An 11,044-nucleotide genomic window follows, 5' to 3' on the forward strand; every position below is an offset into this window, starting at 1 on the left:
TGTACTGCTGACCCATTCTGTATGCAACATACCTTGTCCTGTGTGTGTGTGTGTGTGTGTGTGTGTGTTAGGGTTGAGTAAAAATATCGATTCATCAATGCACTGCAATTTATTTGTTCTCGATTCAATTTTGATTCAGAAATAGTTTGAAATCGATTATTTCCATTTAAAAATAAATAAATAAAAAGAAGCATACTCAGTCATTGCAATCAAGAACCAAGTATGCCTAAATTTACATGCACTTTTATATTTGTCCATGTTATGATTATTAATTTTATGCTGCAAGTTTAGCTCAGGAACAATACTATACAATGTTGTATTCAAATACTATATAATGTTGTATTCCCTTTTTGCTAATTAAATATAATTAAATTAATATCAAATCAAAATCGATTTTGAGGTACCTGGCAATACCCAGCCCTAGTGTGTGTGTGTGTGTCCGTCCTGAAAAAGAACAAGGCTAATCCACACCAATATCAATGAAAACACTCCCAAACCCAGAATACAAAAATGTTACTTTAATTGGTTCAGTTTGGTGATGTCAATGTGAAAGCTGTGACATCAGCAGTCACAGGAAATGACATCCCTCATGTCCAGAGAAGAGCCATGCAGATCAGAGTGGGCCACTGTCACCTTTCTGTCGCCATGGTGACCGTCTCTAGGCAACGCAGCACAGCAGCACTGGCACAGCTACTGTCTACCAGCTGAAGGAGTGACTGAAGGAAGACGCACAGACATCACAATGATTTATTAGATCATGTGCTTTACCCAGTCACTTCCCAACTAGAGCCCACACACACAAGGCAGTTACATTTTGAGGATAGATTGTAAGGCTTTATGGTTCGATTTTACATTGTGTGTGTGTGTCTGTCTGTGTGTGATTATGTCCCCTACCTGGACCCTGCCATGTGAACAGTGGTTCAGTAGAGTCAGACAACGAGCCGTCTGATTGTTCAGCTTCTCCTTGACGGATGCAGAAAGGAGGCTTTCAGATGACAAGTCGACCAGCAGCCGCAGCAAACACTGCAGGAACACGCCCACACGGCGCTGGTCTATCCTGGAGTGACGGACAGAGGAGGCGGGAGATTAAAGAGAGACTATGTTCACATAGTCTCTCGAAACAAGGAGGTTTTCAGTATAAAAACAAAGCTCTACTTGAAGCAAGTCTCTGTAAAACAAAATGAGAAATCTGTTTTAATGTGCTTCCTCTGGCTCCCGGCTCTCTCAAGACGTCTGAACACCATCAAATTGCGCCTGCTCCACAGTCTCTCAACATCTGCTGCGTTCACAGTCCCAGCCCCGGAAAAGGGGTTATAAAACTGGGCAGAAGTGAGTGAGTGAGTGTAGTACCGGGGCCAGGCCACAGGGAGCAGTGTCTCCAGGGCCTCCAGCGTGCTGCTCCTGCTGCTCTCCTGCGGGGGGTCGCTCACCTCCAGGTAACCCAGCAGCACGCGCTCCAGCCGCTTTAGGTGTCTGCACGCACACACCCTCAGTCTGCACACACACACACACACACACACACACACACACACACCACAAACACACATACAGGAAGCCTAGTTACACTAATGATTATTTTCATAGTCGATCCATCTGATAATTGTTCCTGGTTAATTGATTGATCATACATGACATCAATTATAGAAAATCACAGGTTAACATGATGCAATGTGATGTCGTAAGTGGAATCAGAATATGCCGTTTAAATGGGTGTACATCAGACAGAAATCAGGACAGGGCACAGACAGACATCAGGACAGAGCACAGACAGCCATCAGGACAGACTATAGACAGACAGACATCAGGACGGAGCACAGACAGAGAGACATCAGGACAGAGCACAGACAGACAGACATCAGGACGGAGCACAGACAGAGAGACATCAGGACAGAGCACAGACAGACAGACATCAGGACAGACTATAGACAGACAGACATCAGAACAGAGCACAGGCAGACAGACATCAGGACAGAGCACAGACAGACAGACATCAGGACAGACTATAGACAGACAGACATCAGGACAGAGCACAGACAGACAGACATCAGGACAGACCATAGACGGACGGACTTCAGGACAGACCGTCTGTCTGTCCTGAAGACCACAGACGGACAGACATCCGGACAGACCATAGACAGACAGACAGGTATCAGGACAGACCATAAACCGACCTGTGGATGTACTGTGGCAGCGCGGCGGCGTAGATGCGGCGCAGCGCCACCTTGTGCTCCATCTCCATGTTGGTGAGGAGCAGACGCACCACGTCGTCGTGGCGACAGGGCTTCCTGGGGACCTCCTGGGGGCCTGAGATAGAGGGAGGCTTCTCCAGGACAAGCAGTAGGTCCAATAGGCAGGCCAGGACCAGCTGGGAGCAGGAGTGCGTGTTTACATCGCCACCTGGGTGTGTGTGTGTGTGTGTGTGTGTGTGTGTGTGTGTGTGTGTGTGTGTGTGTGTGTGTGTGTGTGTGTGTGTGTGTGTGTGTGTGTGTGTGTGTGTGTGTGTCCATGCGTACCTGTATCTGCGGGCCGTTGGTGGTGTACAGGTGTTTGTAGAGAGCCTGGTAGACCACCTCTGCTCTGTTGTATTGACGCAGCTCTGCTGCGGACTGCAGCAGACAAACACACAAGTTGAAGGTCAATCATTTATCATGTAGAGGCCAGCATTCACCAGTAAAAGCCAAGTGAAGATGTACCTTAACCAATCCCAGACGGGGAATTCAGGATGGCTCAACGACACATTAAATACATTACAGCATGCGTCACGTGTGTGTGTACCGTCTGTAGAACTATATGATGGAGACAACGGATTCCCAGAATGCAGTTCTCTGGCCTGTAGTGGTCCGACAGGAGGAGGGAGGGGGAGATGACACGGGGGAGGTGGTTGGAGAGAAAGGGGCGGCTCATCTGGTGACCAGAGACAAAACAGAAAAACACTTCAGCCAGCGTTACTAGCACACACACACACACACACACGCAAATATCCGTAACCCACTCAACTAATTACCACTGTCAACACACTCAACTACCCATAACACACTTGTCATGATCACATTAACTCCCACTTCGTTGTGTTGCCTAGTTACGGTTATCTGAGTTTATAATAGTTAACTGGTTAACTTGGTTGTTAATTGGTTCTTACCAAGCCATAATGCAATGTTTTACGAGGTCCGACTAACCTGAAGAAGAGCCCAGGAGAAGACCACTTTCACTGCTGCACACTGAAACAACAGGTCCCTAGACACACATAAACACACACACGCACACACACTCTCTTATTTTAGTGGTAACTTTATTAATGCAACCGCCAAGACAGGCCTATTCTGATATTCAATAATGTAATAGTGATCGCCTTTAACTTTACATCGGCAGGTGTGATATGCAACAGTTCTTATTGTCTTTAAAAAACAACAACATTATTTTGAATTGTGTGTTGCAATGAAAGCAGGGAGTGTGGACAAATCCAGCAGACATTTATGCGAAATGCTGACCAACGGAAAATACAACCCAAAACACAAAGTGAGGAAGACTGGATGCAAAAACGTCTGTTAGTGTTTAGAGGGGGAGGCACTCACTTTGTCAGGTTAGGCTGCAGGACATCCAGGAGCCCCCCGAACACAGCCTGGCCTCTCCCCCCTCCTGCAGACTCCTCCTCATCCCCCATGAGGAAGTGAGGGACGTCCCTGAACCCCCCTGCAGCCACCAGGCTGCCCAACAGGCGCCCGGCAGACTCTCTTGAGCGGGCGTCCGTCCATGGCTGTTCCTGGATCAACACACATACACACACACACACACACAGACACACACACACACACACGTCAATGATGAAGATATCCATCGGCTGTACCACACTATACGTCCATATTGACAAACAGTGTGTATACAGTCATATAAACACAGCGTCGCAGCTCTGCAACATTCTGCCTACCTGCAAGTGGGTCACAGCAAACACACAACACAGCGGGGCCACAGCTGCTAAGAGGAAGGCCCCGGACCCTCGACCGGTGGGCGGGGCCTCATCCTGGGTTGCCTCCCTCACGTCCTGCCCCCCCGCCTCTCCCCCGGCCAGCCCCAGGCACCCCAGCAGGCTGCAGAGGGCCGAGCAGACCAGCGCGGCCCCGGCTGGGACGTCCCGGTAGAGGCTGTCGGGCAGGCCGCTGTCGGCCTCGCACGCGGGCAGAGCGGCACAGCGGGTGAGAGACTGGACGACGCCCACGTAGGCGTCCGCCAGCGCCGCCCGCCGGGCACACGCAGGCGCGCCATTGGTCTGACCGCTGTCATCAGGGGACGTCAGCCAATGGGAGTCAGCGATCTTGAATAACTGTTCCGCCTGGCCAATGGCAGATGCTTTCTCCGAGTCACAATCGTCACATTGAGCGACTCCACTCAGATTGTCCTGCAGCTGGCGGAGCACCTCTGTGATTGGTGGAAAGGGCTGACCGTCATCAGGGAGATGGAAGGGGCGGGCTGACGTGGATGAGAGGCGCAGGCGACAGAGAAACGATGACAGGTCCATGCTGAAATACACACACACAGACATAGCCCAGATCATATGTACGGTTGCACAAACTCAGAAACAAACACATACACACATACGAGTTACAAACTACAAAGCAGAAAAACAATATGCGTACAATCCCACACACACACACAGACACACACAATGGATTGGAAGCAGTCAGACATCTATCATAATATAATAAAGGTAAAGAGTATAATTATTATATATATATTACTTTTCTTCAGCATTCAGCTACTATCCGGTAACTATGTTTTCATCAGAACACTGGAAAAATCTCTCAATAATAAGGACATTCATGAAGACATCTCGGCGGTCTGATTCAATAGTGTTCTTCAAGGCTGTAATAACTGAAGCTCGTTGTGGAAAAAAAAAAATACAGTTTAATTACCTCTTATCGTTTTACTTTCAATACAAATGTCGGCGTCATTAGTAGTGATAATTGTTAGGATGAAAAGACTCGCTCTACGCACTGCTAGTTCATGGTGGTGCGCATCACAGAGTTGAGTGCAGCATCGGTCACATTACAGAGGCGTACGACGTTCGTCTCCATATATGCCCCGTGAAATGTCCAAGTTAAAGGTTCCTACTCAGCTCCTTTAAATATGCAAATATGCCCCTTAGTCTATTGATAAATGCATTGTTGTGATTTCCTAAGATTTTCCAAAAGAAGAAAAAATATATATTTGCATAGAGATGGCTAAACTCACCCATTCCCCCACCTATTGGAGCTGTATTTCTTATTATGTATTAATCAATGACGTACAAATGATTTATTTAATGATGTGGATTGTTTGTGAAACACAATGCGTTTCACTGCCTGACAACATATTCTAGACAGGAAATGAAAGAGCATATGCTACAGCATGCACACACTCATAGACACAATTATGCACACACTGTCAAACACTTAACACTCATACACACTAAAACATATAGACACAGACCAATGCAAACAGACAAACACACGCATGCTCACACAGTAGTACACACTCCTTCATCTATCTGAGCTGTTTTATTGGTTAACAGCTGTGACGTCAGCGCGAAGAGTGAAACGGTGAATGAAACACTGAATAAACAGGTTTAATAAACACTTTAACACACAGGAAGGACTGCAGCGATAATTGCGTACAATTATCATAAAGTTGACAAACAGACAATAGGTCATACACTTTAATACACGTTTTTTTTATGATCTAATAATGCCGACATGTGGGTTGATGATGTGAGGGTTACATTGGTTTTAATGAAGCGGCCCTGTTTTTACTCCGGGTGGGCAGTTGCTAGTTGTGAGTATGAATGACACAGGTTCTTGGTGTGGACTCCATAAGGAGAGGAACAGGTAAATCATAAGTAGTGACAGGGTAATAATGTAAAGAAATCTACTGATATATACAACACCATCAATTTATTGAGACATGACAATGTAACATAGATAATGCAAGAGAGTGAGACAGTAATGTGTGTGTGTGTGTGTGTGTGTGTGTGTGTGTGTGTGTGTGTGTGTGTGTGTGTGTGTGTGTGTGTGTGTGTGTGTGTGTGTGTGTGTGTGTGTGTGTGTGTGGTCACTCTTCTTCATCCCTCATTGGAAGATTTGGACTCCCCTCTGTGCTGTAACACACTCTGTCCATCGGACACTCCTGCTGCATTATACACTGGAACACACACACACAAAAACAAACACAGACAAACACACACACACACACACACACACACACAAAACACAAACAGTTCAAACATTTGGTCTTCGACACATGCCCGACCCCATGAACGGCCTGTTATCCTTGCGTCTCATTTGTTGAATTTTAGTCAACCTGTGTTCCTTATCAGTTTAGTTCCCTAGTTCGGCCCCTCTTGGTCAGTTATGGTTGTTTCTGCATTGCTGATCTTCCCCAGTATAAATCTGGTACCTGCTCCTGAGGGGGGTTTCCCCGTGTGATTGGCTACACCTTTGCTTCAAGACCTGACACTTGATGCAACCAATCACAGTCCAGTTGGGTGTTGATATCTGGAACCGGTTAAAGCTGTCTCAGTTCTAGTAAAGCTGACCTCTGAGACAAGGATAATATCTCCCGCCAAAAACACCGTGCCCTACAAGACTGCTATCCCGGACGGATGTGGCAATGCTTGGTTATGTGAAAGCAGAAGTACATTTCTGAAGTACGTAGCATGTTTGCAATGTATCGTGAATTTCGCATTTTAAGGATTGTATCGGTATTTGTATCGGCCTTGATGGAAATTAGCATCTTTGGTGAAGTCTAGCATGTGAACACTAATGTTGTCAATGTGCACACACACACACACACACACACACACACACACACACACACACACACACACACACACACACACACACACACACACACACACACACACACACACACACACACTCAGGTCTTCTCACCAGTTTCTCCTCTCTGATGGCGGGGTTGCGGAGCAGGCAGCACAGCGGTGCGTAGAGGATGTTGACCACGCCAATCACCACCATCAGGGCAGGAAAACCTATCGCCTGCACCACAGCGCCGGCTGTGGAGGGGCCTGGGATAGCATAGTGGTCTTGTTAGTGTGTGTGTGTGTGTGTGTATGTGTGTGTGTGTGTGTGTGTGTGTGTGTGTGTGTGTGTGTGTGTGTGTGTGTGTGTGTGCGCGCGTGGGGGGGGGTATGTTGTCAGGCCATGTTCGATAAGTCCCTTTGTGCCCTATATAGTGCTTAGGACATCACTATAATGAGGCCTGAGATAGAAATGTAGAAATCTTAATGTACGCACTTATTGTATGTCGTACTTACTTATATTACTTAGGATTGTGTAGCATCTTATCCTAGCTATCTTTGTTGTATACGGGGAATGGGCTAACCTAGCGATTCTTAGTGCTTGGCACTTGGTTCCATGAACATCCTTACTGTACCGACAGCGATATATATTGTTCCACCTGCTACTGACAAATGTATTTGTCTGCCAAATGCCACTAATGTTAATGTAGAAGTAAATCTAATTCCGTATGTACACTAATTACTTTCCACAATGCACCACAAAATAAGTACAACTGTTGCACACTTTTTTTTACTCACTTTATCCCATTCATCCAATGGAGGTGATCCGCAACATTTGGGTGAAACAGTCCCTTGAACTGGGTTTTGTGTGCATGTTTATACCGCAAGTACACGGCGAGCCCTTTGTTCACTCTGGGGAGTGTGTGTGTGTGTGTATGTGTGTGCGTGTGTGTGTGCGTGCGTGCGTGCGTGCGTGCGTGTGTGTGTGTGTATATTACCGATGGCATAGCCCATACATAAGGCCACGTCAGCGATGGCGTAGACACTGCCATAAACCGATGCATGGCGAATGTCCACCAGGTATCCCATAATAGCCATCATAGAGGAATCTACCATGCCTACAATGCACACATACATTCATACATACACACACTGTTTGTAAAAATAAACACACTATGATATTATCTCTTCAGTAACAACAACACACATCCAGAGAAACTCACCAATAGCAAAGCCCAAACCAGCATTTGGACCAATCAGACCGTAGATACTAGTGGCAAATGGAACCTGTAACATTGTCATCATCATCGTCATCAAAAACAATAACGAAACCAAGTACACAACGTACAAAGATAAGGGACAGACACACAGCAAATGCTAGATACTTACACATAGCAAACTGATACCAATGAAAAACATTCCCAGCATGGAGCAGAGCCACCTGTCAACACAACAGTCTTCTTTAACATTACATCAAGGGAAGTCTACTGAGTTCATGTTATGTTGACTGAATTTATTTAATTTAATGTAAAATGCTTTTTAGGGTAAGGAATGGTCACATTTTTGTTCACAGTTGTAATCATGAAGTTCAGGCCGAGGGGGCATTTGGGTATTTCCATTAGAGATGACTGGTTGTCTCACCTCCCCATCTTATTGGCTAAAACGCCAAACAGGTTGGTTCCTATCAGGTAAGAAACACTGGCTGGAAGAAAGGCCATACCTAAACCAACACACGCACGTACACACACACACGCACAAAACACACACACACACACACACACACACACACACACACGCAAGTCCTGTGAGTGAGGTCATATTCACAGGTGTTTCTGGCTGTTCCACAGCAGTATTATGGTATATTATCATGGTACATACCAAGCTGCCATTTAGAGGAGCACATGGTCTGCAACATCCAAATAGGAAGTGTGGGTTCGAGGATGGCCACGCCCATATTGGCAAAGCATAGCGAGCCTGAGAGAAACACATATTCAAACAAACAATCTCATGAGGAGCTGCCATGCTTCCTCAAACAATGGACCAGCCTAAATGTTGCAATAGAAGGGCTCACCTGCACTGATGAGGATGTAAGGGTCCTTCAGCAGGGTTAGCAGTGGGGTTCCCTCCGCACTCTGAAATGGACACACGCACCCACACATGCACGCACACATATTTGCAATGCTCCATTTGAATTCCCAAATTACATTTATTTCCACTGGAACTCTAAATGTCTGAGATTGACAGACAGACACACACACACACACAGACACACACACACACACACACACACGCACAAACACACACTTTGAATAAAGTTGCGAGAGTTAAACATTTACTCACCCCAGGGCAGATCTTAGATGGTTGCAGAATACAAAGTTGTAAAGCTAAACACACAAACACACAAATACGCACGCATACATGCACACACACACACACACACATACAACCTGTCAACAACTAGTTGAGGCTTTAACACCCATCAACATCTAAATAAAACATTAAAGAACTAGTTAGGAGACGGTGACAGCCTCATTGTTGTCGTGAGTAGTTTTTCACCTCCATCAAACAACGCCAGGAAGGCGAGGATGAGGAAGGGGGCGCTCTTCCCAACAAATTCATACATCACACTGCCGAATGGAGCTCCGACTGGAAAACACACACACACACACACACACACACACACACACAATACACATTATGCTTTATTACAAAACACACATTACATGATATTTATATGTTTAATATTCACATCAAATACAGATTTATTGTATACAGTATACATTACATTACATTTATTAAGCTGTTGCTTATGTCCAAATCGTGAGGGTTTGGTTATGTCATGAATGGACGACCAAAAACATTTCGAGAAACATGAAAGTCCATAAAATAAGCAAACTGCTTTTTTTTAATGTAATTGTTTTGCTCACATTAGTTACTAGTTACACATTTCGTTACACACACAACGTTGGTTGAGTGTGTCATTGTTGTGTGCAGTGTGTGTGTAATGTGTTTTAAGGTTAGCCTTACTGAGAACGCCCATGGCTAGTCCTCCCAGAGCCACCCCCATGGCAACGCCCCTCTCCTCATCGTTTGTGTACACACTGGCAAGCATCCCTAAACCTACGCATGCGAGGACACACACACACACACACACACACACACACACACACACATACATGCATACATTTTAACACAATTATGATATCTTTGCTGATGGTGACTTTTATTGTAATGATTATGATAATGATGATAATAAGGATGATGATGATGATGATGATGACGATGACGACGATGATGATGATGATGATGATTACCTGCCACAGAGGAAAAGGAGGAGCCGATTCCCTGAAGAGAACGAGCGAAGACCAGCAGTGCATAAGAACCTGAGAAGGCAAACACTGACACACACACACACACACACACACACATGGTTAGACACAGAAGCGCCAACACAAAGACTTACACCAGCGATACTGCCCTCAGTCACACACACACTCACACGTAGCTTGACACAGCATACAGTTACATACTGGCGGAAACACAAACCACTACACACTGTTACACTGTACAGTTATGTACCAGTCAACATTGATGCACACGCACACCTTTATAATCGCACACTGGTACATTGCTACACACTGACACACACAGATGCATGCAGACAGATGTCACAAGCCATAGAGGGAGAAAAACCTTAATATGTAGAAAACAGAGAGGAAGAAAGGAAGAGATGTAGGAGAGAGAGGAGAGATTGATGAAAAAAGGGATGATAGAGAGAGATTGAAGATAGATAGAGGTAGGGAGAGATGGATGAAAAAAGGTTGATGGAGAGAGAGATGGAAGAGAGAGAGAGAGGTAGAGAGAAAAGGTTGAGAAAGGGTAGTGAGAGAAAGATGGAGAAGACAGAGGCAGAGGTTTTTAACTTACGAATTGTGGAGAGAAACATGATGATAAACCCAGCAAACATTGGGATATGATATCCAATCCTACATAAACACAAGCACACACACACACACACACACACACACACACACACACACACACACACACACACACACACACAAAGACACATACCCACACGCAAGACAAACTATATAGTTTCAGTCAGTTCCATGGATGGTGGTAGCATGAGAACAAAGCCTGTCTTGTGTAGTTTGTGTGGGTGTTTGGGTGTGTGCTTCAGCAAGGGTGTGTGTGTTTATGTTATAAAGACCACGCGTGATATATTATTTGAGGTTAATCTAGAGACAAACCTAT

At 45.5% G+C, this 11,044-nt stretch overlaps 2 protein-coding genes across 3 annotated transcripts in view; both read right to left on the reverse strand.

The window, feature by feature from the left end:
- Positions 1-540: 540 nt before the first annotated feature.
- On the reverse strand, positions 541-5,024 carry tti2 (TELO2 interacting protein 2). 2 transcript variants are annotated; one of them, XM_079755123.1, is made up of 10 exons: positions 4,908-5,024; positions 3,926-4,514; positions 3,573-3,760; positions 3,177-3,234; positions 2,776-2,904; positions 2,514-2,606; positions 2,172-2,365; positions 1,351-1,494; positions 895-1,057; positions 541-716 (listed from the first exon to the last, which is right to left on the reverse strand). In XM_079755123.1, exons 2-10 carry the CDS (start codon positions 4,511-4,513, stop codon positions 630-632), a joined length of 1,644 nt encoding a protein of 547 aa, XP_079611249.1. In that variant the 5' UTR covers position 4,514; positions 4,908-5,024; the 3' UTR covers positions 541-629. The 2 variants fall into 2 exon arrangements, with proteins under 2 accessions (XP_079611249.1, XP_079611250.1); XM_079755124.1 differs by lacking the exon at positions 4,908-5,024 and adding an exon at positions 4,734-4,874.
- A 1,057-nt stretch (positions 5,025-6,081) lies between these two features.
- Positions 6,082-11,044, reverse strand: part of slc18a1 (solute carrier family 18 member A1) — a gene marked incomplete at both ends in the record, with an annotated part of 6,292 nt that continues 1,329 nt past the window's right edge. Inside the window, 13 exons of the mRNA XM_079729585.1 lie at positions 6,082-6,171; positions 6,921-7,054; positions 7,786-7,905; positions 8,011-8,074; positions 8,177-8,228; positions 8,429-8,507; positions 8,666-8,761; positions 8,859-8,919; positions 9,128-9,171; positions 9,344-9,433; positions 9,815-9,907; positions 10,102-10,185; positions 10,715-10,773. Coding sequence (XP_079585711.1) covers positions 6,082-6,171; positions 6,921-7,054; positions 7,786-7,905; positions 8,011-8,074; positions 8,177-8,228; positions 8,429-8,507; positions 8,666-8,761; positions 8,859-8,919; positions 9,128-9,171; positions 9,344-9,433; positions 9,815-9,907; positions 10,102-10,185; positions 10,715-10,773 — 1,066 coding nt within the window. The remainder of the gene's footprint in view (positions 6,172-6,920; positions 7,055-7,785; positions 7,906-8,010; positions 8,075-8,176; positions 8,229-8,428; positions 8,508-8,665; positions 8,762-8,858; positions 8,920-9,127; positions 9,172-9,343; positions 9,434-9,814; positions 9,908-10,101; positions 10,186-10,714; positions 10,774-11,044) is intronic.

This window comes from Pollachius pollachius (genome assembly GCF_949987615.1).
Source record: "Pollachius pollachius genome assembly, chromosome: 1".
NCBI classification, from domain to species: domain Eukaryota; kingdom Metazoa; phylum Chordata; class Actinopteri; order Gadiformes; family Gadidae; genus Pollachius; species Pollachius pollachius.

Bases quoted from the DNA above. Each gene is read 5' to 3' on its own strand.
- tti2 (XM_079755123.1), bottom strand. From the start codon at position 4,513: ATGGACCTGTCATCGTTTCTCTGTCGCCTGCGCCTCTCATCCACGTCA. The intron at 2,607-2,775 runs GTACACACACAC...TGTCTGCTGCAG, and splicing joins ATCATATAGTTCTACAGACG to TCCGCAGCAGAGCTGCGTCA. The intron at 2,366-2,513 runs GTACGCATGGAC...TCCTGCTCCCAG, and splicing joins CCAACGGCCCGCAGATACAG to CTGGTCCTGGCCTGCCTATT.